Source organism: Rhinoraja longicauda, chromosome 26 (assembly GCF_053455715.1).
Source record: "Rhinoraja longicauda isolate Sanriku21f chromosome 26, sRhiLon1.1, whole genome shotgun sequence".
Lineage (NCBI taxonomy): Eukaryota > Metazoa > Chordata > Chondrichthyes > Rajiformes > Arhynchobatidae > Rhinoraja > Rhinoraja longicauda.
The window spans coordinates 20,376,207-20,395,191 of record NC_135978.1 but is presented as its reverse complement, the minus strand read 5'-3'; the positions used below and the strand labels follow the sequence as shown (position 1 = coordinate 20,395,191).

Here is an 18,985-nt window from a genome sequence, read left to right as displayed (position 1 = left end):
TGCCGAGGGCTCCCCCTGTGACGCCATTGGCACTGGCCGGAAGCACGAAGATGGCGTACCAGAGCCTTCAGCAGGAGTACCTGCAGATCCCGCTGGTCACCCGGGCTTACACCACCGCCTGCGTGCTCACCACCGCCGCCGTGGTAGGGTCTGCAAGGGCGCAGCACGGTCGCAGTGGGTTTGGGCGTCCGCTCTGCTTTCATGGGGCGGGGAGACAACGCCGGCGTGAGCTCGGGGACGATCCGGTGGCCCGAGAAGGAAGGAGGGGTTGTGGGGAGCAGGTATCCGAGAAGACACCGGCGTTGCAAGGCTGGGCAGGTCCGGAATCTTGGCGACAGATGTGGGTGGCTTGGACTGGTGCGCTGCCATCTGGCTGGGGCGGAGACCTTACGTGTTTGTCAGTCGCGCCGGGCTCCAGGATGCGACTCTCGCCAACGCGGCTCGAAACTCGGGAGCGTGGCGTGTAGGGGAGAAAACTGGAAGTGGCGTTGTTTTGGTTTCCTCAGACACGCGGGATGTACATCTTATTCCGTGTCCAAGTTTTGCAGGAGGTGTCATCGGTTGGAGCAGCTCAAGTTTCGGAGTGGACAGCACTGTGGAGGACCCGAATCATTAACACTTTCTTTTTCGCCAAATACTACCGTGTGCAGCATCTTCTGTCCTCGTTTCAGATTTCCAACTTCTACTGTGTTTTTGTTTTCATGTATTGTAATGCAAATTGCAGAGTCTGGCCATCATTTTTCAATCTGGATTTTCCCATTGTTTTGAAAAGAATGAACGGCTGAGTGGATTTGGATGGCTGTTAATTTGAACTTAGTGGTTGACAGTTATTGGAATTCATTATGGTATAATGCAATACAAAGACAAAAATCAATCAGGGGAAGTCAGTTTTGATTTAATGGTCATGTTATAGAACATAGCAGCACAGGATATACACCATCATATTTGCACTGAACATAATGACAATGTAAACTATTTCTATCTGCCTGCATGTGGTCCATATCCCTATATTTCCCACCTCTTTGTGGTCTTCTAATGCGTGTTTAACCATTGTCATTGTTACTGCTTCTTTGTCCTCTCCTGGTAGCATGTCCCAGGCATCAACCACTCTGTGTAAAACAGAACTTGCTACAATCATCTTTTTTAAACTTTTCCCCCTCTCATCTTAAAGCAAATCCTCTATCTAGTATTTGATAGTCCATCTTCAGAAAATACTCAGACGGTCTGCCTTATCAATGCCTCTCATAATTTTATAATCTATCCCTCAGCATCTAATGCTCCAGAGAATACAATCCCAAGTTTGTCCAACCTCTCCTTGTAGCTAATATACACCAATCCAGAGAACATCTCGGTGTACCTTTTATGCACCCCCTCCAAAGCTTCCACATCATTCTCTAGTGTTGTGACTGGAACTACACACATTACTCCAAATGTATCCTAAAGAAAGCTTTATACAGTATAAATGTGATTTCCTAACATTTGTATTTGATAAAGCCAAGTGTGTCATCACCTCCTTTATCATCCGGTCCACTTGTGTTGTCACTTTTAGGGAGCTATGGATTTGCACCTGAAGTATTTCTGTACATTAATACTCCTAGGATCCTGCCATTCATTGTGTACCTTCCTCGTGCTTTCAATTTTCCAACATCTCACACTTGTTTGGATTAAACCCTGCCAATTCATTGCCCATATTTCAAACTGATCTATATCCTGCTGTATCATTTGCCATTTTTCCTCACTATCCATAACCCTGCCAATTTACGTGATGACTGCAAATTTACTAATCTAGTCTGATTAAATTGTACAGAAGAATCTTGAAGTCCAAGTCCATAGTAGTAACACAAGATGATAGAAGGTATATGATATGTTTGCCTTCATCAGTTGTGGCATTGAATATAAGAGTGAAGAAATCATGATGTAGCTTTATAAAAACTTTGGTTAAGCTATATTATGGAGTATTGTGTTCAATTCTGGTCATTTCATTACAGGAAGAATGTGGAAACTTTGGGGAGGGTGCAGAAGAGGTTTATGAGAATGATCCTAGGATGATTGGGTTAACGTACAAGTAGTGTTTGAAAGCTCTGGGCCTTTACTCGCTGGAATTTAGAAGGATGAATGGGGATCTCATTGAAACCTACCAAATAACGAAAGGCCTAAATATAGTGGATGTGGAGAGGATATTTCCAGTAGTGGGATATTCTAGAATTAGCTGGCACGGCCTCTGAATAAATGAATGTACCTGTAGAATAGAGATGAGAAGGAATTTATTTTGCCAAAGGTGGTGAATCTGTGGAATTCATTGCCACAGGCAGCAATGGACACCAACTCATTGGGTATTTTAAAAACGGAGATGGATAAGTTCTTGATTAGTAAGAGCATCAAAGGTTACTGGGAGAAGGCAGGAGAATGGGGTTGAGAAGGGAAAAATAGATCAGCCATAATTGAATGGTGGAGCAGACTCAATGGGACGAATGGCCTAATTCTGTTCCAAATTATTACGGGTATTATGGTCTGAATTATTTGCTGAGTGTGTATGCATTGGGACTGTAGCTGCAAATCTAAAGCGATCCATTTTTTCGAGTACTTTTGGTTGATTTATGCTTGATTAGAAAATGCCAACATTTTTTGTTGATGACAATTGTGTCTTTCATTCCTTTCAGCAATTAGAAATAATCACACCATTCCAGTTGTACTTTAATCCCGAGTTAATATTTAAGCACTATCAAGTAAGTGTTGTGTTTCTCTCTCCAATGTATTATGAAACAATGTATACACTAATCTTTGTATTGTGTGCAAGAACCTAGAGGCTGCACAAGTAACACTGCATGAATAATACTCTGCCCCTAATTAAGTGTTCTCTTCTGGTCTTATGATGTCAGTAAATAATAGGATTTCTGGGGCCTGTTCTTAATATATACAATAACTATTAGAATTACTACATTGAAACTAATTTTTATCAATCACCTTGGTGTCATTAATAAGTTCTCTATCCCCCCCCACCCCCCCCAAAAAAATATCTCCAGTGTCAAACTTTCCCCATACACTCTATGGGGGTAACCATAAAAGGTTATCGCCTCCTGCCACAACCTATGACTATCAATAATAGTCTCTGACTGACTTATTACAGAGGAGGTACATTTATCTTTGCCACGTGTCCATCCAGTCTGAAAATAAGAATAGAGAATTCTAAGAGTTCATGATCCCTGAGAAAGGAAATCCTGCTTGTCTGTCTGAAATAGACAACTGAAAGTACATCCTCTTGGTCTAACACACCCACTATGTTTCATATTTACTTATGAAATTTAATCACACTATATTTGATGGTTCCCATGTCTCCACAATATGTACATACTTGAAGAACTGAAGCAGATTTGTCATTTTCCCTTTATAAAACTTGTTTGATTGTATTATGATTTTCTGTTATGTTAACTTGTATTTTCTTTCTTGCAGGTTTGGAGATTAGTTACAAATTTCCTGTTTTTTGGTACAGTGGGATTTAATTTTTTGTTTAATATGATCTTTCTGTATCCTTTTAACGTTGTTGGGATATACAATTAGAAATTTGAAAAACATATTGCTTTGTGGCACAGAAGTTTATGTTCTCTTTAATCAGCGATTTTACATGTGTCAATTTCAACAGTCAAAAACAATTTAGTTTGGAGCTGGTTCATCCATCAAAAAAGCATTCTTTGCTTGCCGTGCTTTTATTGTGATACATTGCCTTAACTATTACAACTGAAGATACCGGTATTGTCGAATGCTGGAAGAAGGATCGTTCAGGGGTCGCACTGCAGATTTTGTCTTTATGTTCCTTTTCGATGGATTTTTGATGACCGTATCCTTCAGCCTTTGTTTAATGACCTTTATATTTGTTACAAAATAACAAATTGCTTTAAGGATCAATTAATTAACTAACAAAATACACAACTGTAAGGTTAATAATGTGAGATGTTCCAGATTGAGACCTTGTATTTGTGCTGAGTGTGTAGTGGGAAAATGGCCATAATAAAGAGAGGAAGGTTGCAAGACAAGGGCTGGCGGGTGATGGGTGGAACCAAATAAGGGGGTGATGATAGGCTGATGGAGCTGAAGTGGGAAGTTTACAGACAAGAGGTAATTCCATTTCCTGCCCTGTGTGTCTGCCCATCATCTCTCCCTTAACTGGTTCCATATTTCCAGCCTCTGTCTCTACAATCCTCACTCCAACATAACTCTATTTATCGATCATTTTCTCCCCTCATCTGGTTTCACATATCACCTCCAAGCCCCTGCCTTATCCCTCCCTCTCTATACAGGTTATCTTCCCTCTATATTCTCAGTTCTAATGGAAGGCCCCAACATGGAACATCAACCATCCCTTTGCCTCCACAGTTAATGTCTGACTCAGAGTTCCCCCAGCAGTTTTGACTCCAGATTCCAGCATTGGTAGTCTCTTGTGTCTCCGTCTTAGTAATACATGGGTTCTATCAGCATTCTGATTTAGAAAGCACATGATTTGTAGTGTGATGCCAATTGTTTTCTCTTTTATTTACCCTTCTCTCCCAACTTTCCTTGCTGGATTCTGATACTGCTGTTAAAAACAGTTACTCTCCTTAATTTTGTGTCAGGTTTTTGGCCTGTTTGTCAATCTGGTGTTCCTGGGCCAAGCCTTCACCATTATGTTAGTGTATATTTGGAGCAGGAGGAATCCTTACGTGAGGTTGAACTTTTTTGGGCTCCTTAATTTTCAGGCTCCTTTTCTGCCCTGGGTACTAATGGGCTTCTCATTATTACTTGGAAATTCAATCATAGTGGATTTGCTAGGTAAGGAACCACTTAAACAACAATGTTTTCCGGTATTTGAGCTTTGAATTTTAGTGCCTGTCCATGTTTGTTATTTCTCATAATTTATGTATGTCATTTGGGGAGGATACTGGAGTGAAATCTTGTGTCATGTTTAGATCAGGTGCTTTTCTTAATTCAAATATGTGGCATGTGCAGAATGTAAGATTTTGTTAGGGAATGAATGTTCTGGCCTGACATATTTTTTGTAAGTAATGACTCATTAATGTTCAGACTACTGTTTACAACACTGCACAGACATAAGGATGTCAAAGTATACAGAGAAAAGGCAGGAGAATGGAGTTGAGAGGGAAAGATAGATCAGCCATGATTTTATTGGTGGAGCAGACTGGGCCAAATAGCCTAATTCTACTGAAGATAGACACAAAAAGCTGGAGTAACTCAGCGGGATAGGCAGCATCGCTGGAGAGAAGGAATGGATGATGTTTCTGGTTGAGAACCTTCTTCAGACCTGTTAGGGATAAGGGAAACAAGAGATATAGACGATGATGTAGAGAGATAAAGAACAATGAATGAAAGATATGCAAAAAAGTAACGATGTTAAAGGAAACGGTAGCGCAGCGGTAGAGTTGCTGCTTTACAGCGAATGCAGCGCCGGAGACTCAGGTTCGATCCTGACTGCGGGTGCTGCACTGTAAGGAGTTTGTACGTTCTCCCCGTGACCTGCGTGGGTTTTCTCCGAGATCTTCGGTTTCCTCCCACACTCCAAAGACGTACAGGTATGTAGGTTAATTGGCTGGGTAAATGTAAAAATTGTCCCTAGTGGGTGTAGGATAGTGTTAATGTGCGGGGATCACTGGGCGGCACGGACTTGGAGGGCCGAAAAGGCCTGTTTCCGGCTGTATATATATGATATGATATGATATGAAACAGGCCATTGTTAGCTATTTATTGGGTGAAAACGAGAAGCTAGTGCGACTTGGGTGGGAGAGGGATAGAGAGAGAGAGGGAATGCCGATGCTACCTGAAGTTAGAGAAATTAACATTCATACCACTGGGCTGTAAGCTGCCCAAGCAAAATATGAGATGCTGTTCCTCCAATTTACATTTAGCCTCACTCTGACAATGGAGGAGACCTAGGACAGAAAGGTCTGTGGGAATGGGAAGGAGAATTGAAGTGTTTAGCAACCGGGAGATCAGGTTTGTTCAGGCGGACTGAGCGAAGGTGTTCAGCGAAACGATCACCCAGTCTACGTTTGGTCTTGCCGATGTATAGGAGTACACATCTTGAACAACGAATACAGTAGATTAGGTTGGAGGAGGTGCAAGTGAACCTTTGCCTAACCTGAAAAGACTGTTGAGGTCCCTGGAAGAGTCGTGGGAGGAAGTCTATGGGACAGGTGTTGCATCTTCTGTGGTTGCAAGGGAAGGTACCTGGGGAGGGGGTGGTTTGGGTGGGAAGGTACCTGGGGAGGGGGTGGTTTGGGTGGGAAGGGATGAGTTAACCAGGGAGTTGCGGAGGGAACGGTCTCTGCGAAAGGTGGAAAACAGTGGAGATAGGTAGATGTGACTGGTGTTGGGATCCCGTTGGAGGTGGTGACAATTTCGGCGGATTATGTGTTGTATGCAATGGCTGATTGGGTGAAAGGTATGGACTAGGGGGACTCTGTTGCGACTAAGGGAGGGGAGCAAGGGCGGAGCTGTGGGGTACCGAGGAGACAAGAGTGATGGGAGAGGGGAACCCCCGTTCCCTAAAGAATGAGGACATCTCGGATGTCCTGGAATGGAATACCTCATCTTGGGTGCCGATGCGGCGTAGACAGAGGAATTGGGAGTAGGGGATAGAGTCTTTCCAGGAAGCAGGGTGGGAGGAAGTGTAGTTGAGATAGTTGTAGGAATCAGTGGGTTTATAATAGACGTCAGTCAATAGTCTGTTTCCTGTGATGGAGGCTGTAAGATCAAGAAAGGGGAGGGAGGTGTCGGAGATGGCCCAAGTAAATTTGAGTGCAGGATGGAAATTGGTGGTGAAGTTGATGAAGTCCATGAGTTCTGCATGGGTGCAGGAGGTAGCACCAATGCAATCGTCAATATAACGGAGATAGAGTTCGGGAATAGGGCCTGTGTACGACTGGAACAGGGATTGTTCAACGTACCCTACAAAGAGGCAGGCATAGCTGGGGCCCATGCGGGTGCCCATAGCTACGCCTTGGACTAAGGAAGTGGGGGGTGTCGAGGGAGAAGTTGCTAATTCTACTCCTATGTCTTATGAACTTAATATTATCCATTAGATTAGATCAAATATCAATGAAAGTCCTGTGGGGTTAGCAGAGTTAGGCTTCATTGATATGTAAGTTTGTCATTAACCATATGAATTTTACTTATTATATTATTCCTGCTACACCAAGTCAGATTTTCTGCTGAATTTTACGAGATGATCTCTATTCTGGCAGGATTGTTTTCTGACAGATTGAACAAGTTCAGCTGTACTCAATGGATTTCAAAAGAATTGGGGCAATCTTAATGAAACACATTCCTCATGGGTTAGATAGGGTAAATGCCGTCAGGATGTTTCTTCTAAGACTGGGATAAGTGGGCAGGTATTTAAGTCTGAGATGAGGAACATTTTCTTTTCTCAAAATTGTGAGCCTTTGGAATTCTTTACTCCAGAAAGCTGCGGATGTTGATTCCTTGAACACATTCAAAGCTCAGATGAAAGGATTTTGTGAGTCCAGTGAGTCAAGGTTATGGGAAGAGGACGGGAAATTGGAGGGAGAAAGTGGGATCAGTCATGATTTTACTGAATGGCAGAACAGACTAAAGGGGCTGATACACTGCTTCTACTCCTATTTCACATGGTGTGCATAACTTTCATATCTCAACTAATTTAACTAATAATAACCTGATCATGGCTCCCCATCTCTTATTAATTGGTCTGTGCCCATTCATCTTTATCTTCTGTGAGCCAGCACATGCATAATAATAATCACTCCAAGAGAGAGCTCTTGCTCAGTGCATTCTTTCTGTGCCAACTGATTGTGTCAGCAATTTCTCTGCATCTAGTTACTTCTCCTATTGTTTGGCTTCAAGATTTTTACTGTTCTCACGTTGAAGGTAGAACAGTACAGCACAGGAACAGGCCCCGCAGACCAGCATTATGCCAATTTAAATGTACATCTGCCTGCACATGGTCTATCTAAATGCCTCTTAAACATTGCTATTGCTTCTGTTTCCACCACCTTCCCTGGCAGCACATTCCAGGTACCTACCATTGTCCGTGTGTAAAAAGAAAAGTTCCCACAGTATCTAAAGAACATAAAATAAAGATTATTACCAATGAGAGAAAGGAGAATTTTAAAAGATGTAGAAGGGAATTGTTAGATGGGATTGAGTCTGTTAAGTTAGTAGTCTCAAATCAGCCCTAAGCCGCAAGGTCTCGAACCAAAATGTTACCCATTCCTTTTCTCCAGAGATTCTGCCAGCCCACTGAGTTACTCCAGCATTTTGTGTCTATCTAGACCACAGTTAGCCTCGGGTGCTGAGGTGACTCATGGGGTTTTAACATGACACTTGATCGATCAAGCAAGTAGATTTGTACCACATAAAAGCCGAGGTCAAGCTAAGCTAATACTGTTTTGCCTGTATGAAAATATCAACCTTGGAAACTTTTATGGTTTGAAATGACTGCCACAGCATATGTAGATCAAAGAATTTGTTTGAATTAATCACCAGGACTTTCAACAGACAACAGATAGAAAATGCTGGAAATGCTCAGCAGCTCAGGCCACATCTGTGGGAAGAGAAATGGAGTTAATATTTTTTAGGCTGCAGGCCCTTCACCAATTCAGAGCTGATCATCTGAGTATTTCAAGCAGTTTCTGTTGTTATTTCAGATTTTAAACATATGCTTTTTAATTTTTTTTAAATGCTGCATTTGTGCATTCGATCGCACATCCAAATTTTACCAATCTGTCCTGTAATCTCTGCTGTGTCGTTGGACTGCATATTGCAGCTCTGTGGTACCCTGAGCTGGTGTGCAGTGCTTTCACTGTTACCTCAGTTCTGCCCTCTTCTGTCAGGTAGAAGATGTGATAGTTTGAAAGCATGTACCACCGGACTCGATAGCTTCTACCCTGCTGTTATCACACTCTTAAATGGGCCACTCATTCAAATAATATATCTTCCCCCCCCCCCCCCCCACGGAGCCCTCCCCTAATCCTCCATCGCACCAATCTACCTCATTACAGCCCTTGCCCTTTTATTAAACTGCTTTTTCTCTGTATTTGTAACACGCTGTTCTGCACTCTGTTTCCTTTCTCTTTGCACTACCTGTGTTTTCGTGTATGGTTTTGATTGTAATCATGGATATTTTTACCTGGACCTACAACAGAATTTTTATGAAGCCAATTAAAGGGACATGGTTTGAATTTTGGAAAGCTGAGCTAATACACAAAACAAAGTTTTTCACTGTGTCTCAGGACACATAATAATAAATCAATTACAATACCAGTTAGATGTGGAGCTGTTGAAATGGGAAGAGAGATAGTTTATGGAGTATGAATATCATTTTCATTATCCATTGAATGTGGCTCACCAAAATACCACCCACTTGTTTATTTGTTTTTATGGTTATGTCCTTCGACAAGTTTATTTGTCCCTTTCCCTCATATGAATTGGATTTAGTTTCATTTAAATTTTTCAATTTTGACTGATCCCCTCCTTTTCAGTTTCACATGGAACCAAATCATGGTGTGGTCACCAATTCAAGTAGTTGCCTTGGCCCATCCAGACCCATTTCCCTTCACCCTGTTGCATTTACATTTTTCTTTAACTTCTTTTGTCTTTTTTCCCACAGTTCCACCATGCTTCTGTTTGCAAAGGGAGATAAATCTCTGGAAATCTGTATCCCTGGGGGTTGTGGAAGTTAGATCATGGTGGATATTTATGGAGGAAAATTTGGGGAATTGATGGCTACGGGGAACTGGCACAGAAGACGATTTGGGTATTGGGGCAGATCAGCCATGATCTCATCAGTTGGTGGGGCAGATTTGATGGGTCAATTGGCCTACTGTTTTTTAATTTTCAAGTGCTTCCAACTCTTTACTTTATTCTGTGGCTCTGACTAATTACATTCAGCTGTTGTTTTGTTCCCTGTATGGGTGGCGCTGCTGTTGGAGCAGCTTCGTCATAGTGCCAGAGACCCGGGGTACTATCCTGACCTCTGGTGTTGTCTGTGTGGAGTTTGCACGTTCTCTCTTGTTTTGTAAATTAACTAATTCACTGTTTCATGGCTGCATTTTCCTACATTGCACCAGAGACTTTACCTCCGAGGCAGTCATTGGTTATGAAGTGCTTTGGACGTCCTGAGGACATGAAGGGCACTGCATTAATGTAATTTATTTTCTACATAGTTCTCTGTGTAGCAGCAATTTTGGATTCTTTGTAAGATAGAAAACAAATGACTTGTAAATTAATGTGTTAGTTGAAAACCTAAAGATATTTTCTGAACTACAAGCTGCTGTCACAAAATATAATTTTATATTAGAATGATGGAAACCCGGTGGGACGGTGTGATCAGGATAAACGCTAGGTGCAAAGAAAGAGGCTCACAGGCTAGATAGCATCCAGTTGAGAAATAGTGTGTGATGGCCTGGAAAGGACCAAGGTCTTCCTGCCAACTTCACAGCTGCTATTATATGTCTTTTGGCCCCTGCATCTCCCACCATTAGCCTCACATTTCTAGTCAGTCTTTTAAATATTACATTTCTATTTTCTGGTCCCCCACCCCACCCTCCATTCACTTGGATTTTGGAATTCCCAGGAGCTCCTGATCCCAGAAGCACCTCAGTTGTCATTAACATTTAGATTCCTTTCCTGGTCAATGCTGCATGCTGATCCTAGAACCTTTAAAGATTCCAATATCCTATTATGATCTTGTCTTGTGCCGAATTTCCAACTACCCGTCTCTCATTGCTCCTAAACCCTGCATCCTTCTGCAAAGTACAGTTAAACCCTAACTCCTTGCCACATGCTTCTCCTCTCCTTTCTCGTCTCCTTTACGGTTCTTCCTGGCTTTATTGCTTCCAGTAATCTGACCTGGCATAACACACTCGCAATTAAAGCTTCCAGGTCACTGTGGAAAAATGACATGGGAGGGTTTTGATGATGTAAGTCAAAAACAACTTTCCATTATCATTTACCAAATGAGACGGATTTAATTAATGAAAAATATCCACAAGGAAGGTAAGACGTTTGTTTATATTACGGTTTCATAGTTTGAAATGCACTAACTGTGGAATATAAAAACAAATTTATTAGTAACTTTCAAAACACATAGAGTATTGGATAAAAGTTGAAAAAGCAAAACCTGTGGGATTACAAGGAGAGAATAAAGGGGTTTCTTGATCACCATGTCCACGAAGGACTAAATTGCGATTTCAAAGAGTTGGTACGGTGTAATAGGCTGAATGAGCGGTCTGAGAGCAGATAACAAGTTCATGACCATACTAAGGAGATGATGTTTATTTTGGAAACGTGAGGTCTGCTGCCGTCTGTACTGAGTTTGCCTGTTTATTGTTTGCTTTAGGAATTGCTGTGGGCCACATATATTATTTTTTGGAAGATGTATTTCCAAATCAACCTGGTGGAGGACGGCTGCTCAGGACACCAAGCATTTTGTAAGTTTTACGAAAGTTTCAATATAGACATCAGAGCAGTTAACTGAGTGTGTCTGTTATATACTAGCACCCGAGCAGTGGTATTTGGTAGAAAAAGTTAATCACTTAATTGAATCAGCCTTTCCTCTTGACGTAATGATATACGAACAAAATGCTGGAAACATTATTGCTTTCCTCTTTTTCTCGACCCAGTCCAGATTAGGCACTATCTATGGGAAGGGAACCAGAGTAAACGAGTCGGGGACATTTTGTCTGAACTGGAAAAGAGAGAAAACAAGTTAGTTTTAAGTTGCTGAGAACATGGATAGGACAAAGGGAATATATCTGAAGGTGAGGCCATGGTTGCAGTGGGGATAAGTTATGCACGGTTACCCATTTAATGCACAAATAGAGAGTGAGAATACAAAACAAGGGATTATAAAAAGTTAGAAAATTAGACACGTCCAGCGGGTCGTGCATGCTGTGCTAATGAGAGAGAAGTTGAGCCAATCTCACGAATGATGGCCAGGCCCATCATAATACAGAGCGAGAAAGAGTATCTGAAGTTGTAGAATTCAGAAAATTGAATTCTGAAGGCAACCACCTGCCCAGCTGACAATGAAGTGTTGTTCCTCTATCTTGTGTTGGAGCAGATGGGTCTGAATGGGAATGGGGTAGTGCATTGAAATAGGAAACCCTACAATCTGACTTCAGGTGCTCCACAAACCGATCATCCAATTTGTGTCTGATTTCTCCAGTGTAGAGATCTAGAGTGGAAAAAGTGCAATTTAATTGCTGCTTTGGTTGGATAGACTGTTTGGGCCCCTGGATTGTTGGAAGGGAAAGATGGAACAGTAGGTATTGCATCTTGTATGGGAAGAATGCTATCAGAAGGGTGCAATAGGTGGGAATGGAGGAACAGATGTGTTGAGAAGAGGAAAGATCGCTTCAAAGTCCAAAAATAGTGGTTAGGAGGGGAAATGCGCCTGGCTATGGGATCTTATTGCAGTGGTGGAAATTGCAATGGATAAATGTGATGTCTGGTGGATTGGGAGGTGGAAACTAGCAGAACAATCCTAGCTCTGTCCAGGAGGAGAACAGAGCAGCCTCCTGCACTATTACAGCAATGTTTGAGTAACAACAGCTCAATTTTGTCTGGGCAATTTTCAGCCTTGGGGACTCAGTGTTGAATTCTGCAACTTCAAGTAACTTGTTTTCTTTGCCAGTAGCAACACCGGTCCTTTTTGCTGTAAGTCATGTATCTGTGATATTGACTTTGTTTTTTTTCCTCTCTATTAGCATCGCCTGACCTGTGGGTTGGACCTACAGCACTGCATTTTGCTTTTCTTTAAATGCTCCTTTGTTTGTATGCTCACTCTAATTGCCCAGATTAACCAATTGTGTGATGACTTGTATAACTTCTCTGCATGGCAATCCTGGCTTCACCGTATCACAGATATTCCCACTATTCTATCTACCCTTTCCCACCTATCCAATTTAAAACTTAACTTTTCTATCTTTTCCAGTTCTGATGAAGGAATTTCAAACTGAGTTATCATATCATATCATATATCTACAGCCGGAAACAGGCCTTTTCGGCCCTCCAAGTCCGTGCCGCCCAGTGATCCCCGTACATTAACACTATCCTACACCCACTAGGGACAATTTTTACATTTACCCAGCCAATTAACCTACATACCTGTACGTCTTTGGAGTGTGGGAGGAAACCGAAGATCTCGGAGAAAACCCACGCAGGTCACGGGGAGAACGTACAAACTCCTTACAGTGCAGCACCCGTAGTCAGGATCGAACCTGTGTCTCCGGCGCTGCATTCGCTGTAAAGCAGCAACTCTACTGCTCCGTTTCCACCTATTGCTCCCCTCTGATAGCATTCTACCCAAACTCTGTTTCTCTTTCAACAGTTACTGCTGCCTACCGGGTATTTTCTGAATCTGTGGGTTTTATTTGATTTTCATTTTATTGTTTAATGGAGATTTTTTTATGCCAGATGACTCCACAATGAACTTCTCTGACAGTATAGATATCTGTATAGAGTTTGATGGCTTATGAAAATACAGTGCATTCAGAAAGTATTCAGAACCCTTCACTTTTTCCACATTTTGTTACGTTACAGCCTTATTTTAAAATTGATTAAATGCATTTTTTTAATCATCGATCTACCCCATAATAAAAAAAGCGAAAACAGGTGTTTAGAAATTTTTGCAAAGTCATTAAAAAGAAATTACTGAAATATCAAATTTACATAAGTATTCAGACCCTTTACTCAGTATTTTGTTGAGGCACCTTTAGCAGCAATTATAGCCTCAAGTCTTCTTGGGTATGATGCTTCAAGCTTGGCACACCTGTCAGTGACCATCGGGTTCTTGGTCACCACCCTGACCAAGGCCCTTCTCCCCCGATTGCTCATTTTGGCCGGGCGGCCAGCTGTATGAAGGGTCCTGGTGGATCCAAAGTTCTTCCATTTAAGAATGACGGAGGCCACTGTGCTCTTCGGTACCTGCAATGCTGCAAAAATTGTTTTATACCCTTCCCCAGATCTGTGTCTCAACACAATCCTGTCTCGGAGGTCTACGGACAATTCCTTCATCTTTATGGCTTGGTTTTTGCTCTGACATGCACTGTCAACTGTAGGACCTTGTATAGACAGGTGTGTGCCTTTCCAAATCATGTCCAGTCAATTTAATTTACCACTGGTGGACTTCAATCAAGTTGTAGAAACATCTCAAGGATAATCAATGGAAACAATGTGTGTCATAGCAAAGGGTCTGAATACTTATGTAAATGTGATATTTCAGTTATTTCTTTTTAATTACTTTGAAAAAAATTCTAAACACCTGTTTTCGCTTCTTCATTCTGGGGTTATTGTGCGTAGATCGATGATTAATTTTTTTTTTTAATCCATTTAAAAATAAGGCTGTAACATAACAAAATGTGAAAAGTGTGAAGGGGTCTGAATACTTTCTGAATGCACCGTACTTCACCTTCCCTTCTGATATTTTTACTATCTTCAGTTAGAATTAAGGTGACCTTAAACCGAAAGAAAGACACAAAAGTGTTGAAGTAACTCGACGGGTCAGACAATAATTCTGCAGAACTGTAGGTGACTTTTCAATTTGCCGAAACAGCAGCTTTCATGTTCTCCAGAGCTGTTGTCTGACCTGCTGGGATACTCTAGCACTTTGTGTCTTTTTTTTTGTAAACCAGCAAATTCATTTCCTTGCTGCACCTTAAACCAGGTCAGCAGTGAAATTGTATGTAATTGCAGCATGCTCTCAGTCTTGGTTGTTCTTGTAGTCCTCCTCTAGCTCTCTTTGCTATTCCATCCCAAACATCACATGGGCAGCACGAGGAAGCAGGGGTTAAGATAGATCCTCAATGCGTGAGGGGATGAAAGATTTCCACGGATTAATGAGAATGTGGAAGTTAGATCAGTGACAATTTTTACTAGATGGGGGAACAGGCTCAAGTGGCTGAGAGGCCTACTGCTGCTTGTGATTCATGGAATTGTATGCTGGAAATCGTGCAAAAATGTATCAGTTACCCCAGCAATATGCTTTTGTTTCTCATTGGCAGGAAAGCTATTTTTGATGTTCCTGAAGAGGATCCCGACTACAACCCACTACCTGAGGACCGGCCTGGGGGCTTCAACTGGGGCGAGGGACACTGACTTGGAGGCTAGCCATGAACAACTGTCAGCTGCACACTCTCTTTACAACCTCAGAGGACATACCTGTTCTCTTTAGCCTCTGACTGCTTGCCATCACCTTGGTTCATTTCCAAATAAACAACTTTGCAGATTGCCAATGACCCACCTATCAGCACCTCTTGTGTGATGGATACCTGCCTTTTTTAAAGGTGAATTACAATTGGCCATCAGTGCCTATGCCTGTTATACTGGAATAGCTGATACTTTCAATGAGGCCTGCACCATGGAACTGGACATCTGAGGTTCTCATTAATTGTTCTGCAGAAGATCAAATATCTGAGGTTACAGTCATATGTGTGGCCATAATTTTTATATAACTTTTTTATCAACAGCCAAGTGTCAGACTTGGCTACTGTAAGTATTCTTTGGCAATGAAATCGGAATTCAACCATCAAACTCACTGATTCTTGACATTAAATTACTGAATTAAAAAGCCAACAGATGGAGCCTTTGGTCTGTACCGAGCTGTATTAACACAGTACTACATTGTTTTTCCATAGACCAAATACAATCCACATCAGCAATCTTTCAATCGGTGTATTTTGTCAAACTGAACTACTTGCAGCGTAATCCTGCATTTGCGATTCGGATGAAATGAGATTATTAGCAATGTTCAACAGACTAATCCATTACTGGCATCAGATGACTTTTAACTTGACTAAGTACCCTTAGAGCTGTTTTAGATGATTACCCAGTGGTGTTCTGAGTATATCGTGTGTAGTTATTTTGTCAGCTTTTGCTCACGTGGCAGATCTTCTGTCTGAGAGAGACAGAGATGTGGGTTCAAACCACAAACCAGAGATCGGACGATCTTAGGATAGTGTTTCAAAGCAATATTAAGAGAGAATCATGCAGTGGAAACTGCCATTTCTAAATTGAGACATTAAACTGTTTGTTCTTTCAAGTCAATATGTAAGATGACAAGGTAATATTTCAAAGACGTGCAGAGGCTTTTCCTGGAAGTAAGTTATTCCCTCGTGGGCTTCACTAAGAGGATTTTCGGATCATTTATCATCCTGCTGTTTGTGAGACATTCTTGTGCTCTAGTTTCCGCATAAAATGTCCTATTTTGTCCAATGTCCTATCTTTGTTAACTTACCCATGGCTAGATCAAGATAGAATATATTTCCATGCTATATATCAGATAAGGTGGATGGATTCACACTACATGAATTAGTGTGAAGTGTGTAAATAGGAAGGCAAGATGTCTTTTTAAACAACTTCCATTCATTTATTCTACATTATTTTGCAACATACAGATGTAAAGGTACATCTAAACAACATCTTTACAAATACGCTGGTTTATATGAATGTATTAAAACATTCTTGCTTCAGTTAACTCCCATCCAGGTCATTGCGTTCACAATTTTGATCACAGCTGACGAGTTTCATATTTGAGGTTCCCAACCTCCTTGTTTAAGAGGTGGGAGTTTCCTTGGAGTTTCCCAGATCCTGGCAAACAGAAATGGAAATGGCATAAGCTGCAGGATGGTGATGACAGAGGAACTGTTATATGACTGGAATCTTGAAGTAGCACAGAGAGACTGGGAGAGCGGAGACTTGGTATTCTGAGTGTTAGTTTGCTGCTGGACAGCAGATAGATCAACCTCTGGTAATAGAACACAGGTGAAATCATGCCGGATACTGGGAAAGAGAGCTGGAGGTTGGGGAAAAAAACTTTCCACCAATATTTCACTGAGAGCCATGGCTCAGAGGTTGCATTCATATCCGAGTCTGAGGTTCTGCTTCAGAAATTTGAAATCACAGCATGGGTTGCCTTCTGATGCAGTAACTGGGGGCTACAGCCATCCTATCAGGGTTGCTCATCCTGTTTGCTCTCTTAGCTGGACATAAGTCCTATATCACAATTTGAAAGATGAGTGAAAATGTTTCCAGTATCTAGTCAATATTTGTACCTTTGGAAACGTCAAGAGCTTGTGTTAACCCGTGCACAGACTGACTGCCACACTGACTGCTTCTTAGCTGCTGGCAGATTCTGAGGCAGTGGAAGGACAATTTATATAATGCAAGCTTGTTTTATGTGTCTAACCCTCTACTCTCTGACTAGATGAGTAAATTCAGTTCTGAAGTTATGCAATGCAGCCACTGAGGAGGCTGAACCAGGTGTTACCTACGTGTTACCAGTATTTATTGTCATGGGTACTGGTTCATTTCCTAAATTCCCAATGAAAAGTCCATTCATTCATTATCAGGTGAGCTTGGTAAACCTGAGGCAGCATTCAGTCTGACTTGGGAAGAGCTTAGCCATCCCACCGGAGGTTCAGCTGGCAGGGGTACAGGTTGCCAGTGACTCGTGGACCTCAATTATGCTTGATAGATTTGGATTATAATTCTAATTTGATGTAACCAGTGAGTTAAAATTTAATCAGATAGTCTTATCCAGAGTTTCTCTCTCCCCTGCACACAAACTTTATAATTGTAAAATCCTTCATGGCTCTTGGGTTTCAGTTTCACCATTCAGTGAGCAGGGAGGCACAGGTTAGACACTCCTGCCACTGCTTTGCTGTCTGATTTCAGCACCCAGCTCCGTCCGTCCCCCCCAGTGTTTTGTGTGCACCTGATAGAACTAGACCAGGCTTAGCTGGTTAGTACCAATCAGCTGCATGATGAATGGCCTCCATGATATTGCACATAACTACTGCCTTTGCACTTCGTTTTGTTCCTGGCTACCTCGTGTAGCTGAAGGAGGGTACTATCTGTGTCCCTGAGACTCATCCTGGCAGCCCATGCTACCATGCCTCATCACTATGTGCTCGGGTACCTTTGGAGATAATTGGCAAGGTGTGGGTATTTGAAACCACCTTCCAGGATTTGGAACCATCCTTCAGACCTGTTGCCTGGCACTAATGGACCTGACCCATCGATCAGTATAACAGATTGAATCCTTTTAATCAATTTACCATTTTACAAAATTTATGTCTAGCAAAAGTGTTCACATATTTTTAATCATAAAATGTGATTTCCCACAAGCATTGTATTGTGAAGCCATCAGGTGTAATTCTGGTTCCATTTGCAGCATGTTGACTGATTATTTATGGAAACCTACTCTCTGTAACTGGTTTCGCATTCAATCTTTTAGTGATGTTTAACAACAGTTTCATATTTTTATTCTGATACTCATCAATTTATGGAAAACCTTGTGATAGAAATTAAATTATTTTCGTTCATCTTTCTCTCCAATTCTTCTGTAAACATCCTTTCTCAGCCCTGCCTGGCTTGCAGATCATCTCCCTGAGACGTCGAGATTGAAGACAGCATCCCGGGGGGGGGGGGGGGGGGTGAGAGAAAAAAATGAAACAAATCAGTAGGTTCACAGAAATCTTCCTGAGGGAGAAATAGCAAAAATCTCCAGATGCTGTAAACCTTGAATTAAAAACGGAAAATGTTGGAAAAATTCAGCAAATCAGAATTGGAAAATTTACAAAACAGATCGTTTTAGGTTTCAAAGAGGGGAAAGTTAAGGGAATGTCAATGATAGATAGACACCATGGGGAAAATGGATGATGGGGAATGGTATTAACTGCAAGAGGATGATGTTAATGTTAGCTATTATATCTTTGTAACAAAAGTTTCCCAACTCTGAAAAGCCATTGATCTGAAACAGTAACTCTATTTCTCGCTCCACAGATGCTGCAAAACCTATGCAGCGTTTTCTGGTTTTATTTGGAAAACTAAGACCTCTGTCAATATGTAGAAAGTTCGCGAAAGGGGAAGATTGATACAGTCAAATTACAAACATCGCTCAGAGCAGGACTGAAAAGTTTCTATAAAGCAGTATCGGATCTGGCCTAATGTTAACACC

General features: G+C 41.6%; 1 protein-coding gene across 1 annotated transcript; it reads left to right on the top strand.

Annotated features, from left to right (window-relative positions):
- The first annotated feature begins 38 nt into the window (after positions 1-38).
- derl2 (derlin 2) lies at positions 39-18,353 on the top strand. Its single transcript, XM_078421955.1, has 7 exons — positions 39-143; positions 2,661-2,726; positions 3,451-3,524; positions 3,742-3,835; positions 4,608-4,803; positions 11,366-11,456; positions 15,030-18,353. The coding sequence occupies exons 1-7, from the start codon at positions 51-53 to the stop codon at positions 15,121-15,123; spliced, it is 708 nt and encodes a 235-aa protein (XP_078278081.1). The 5' UTR covers positions 39-50; the 3' UTR covers positions 15,124-18,353.
- The last annotated feature ends 632 nt before the right edge of the window (positions 18,354-18,985 follow it).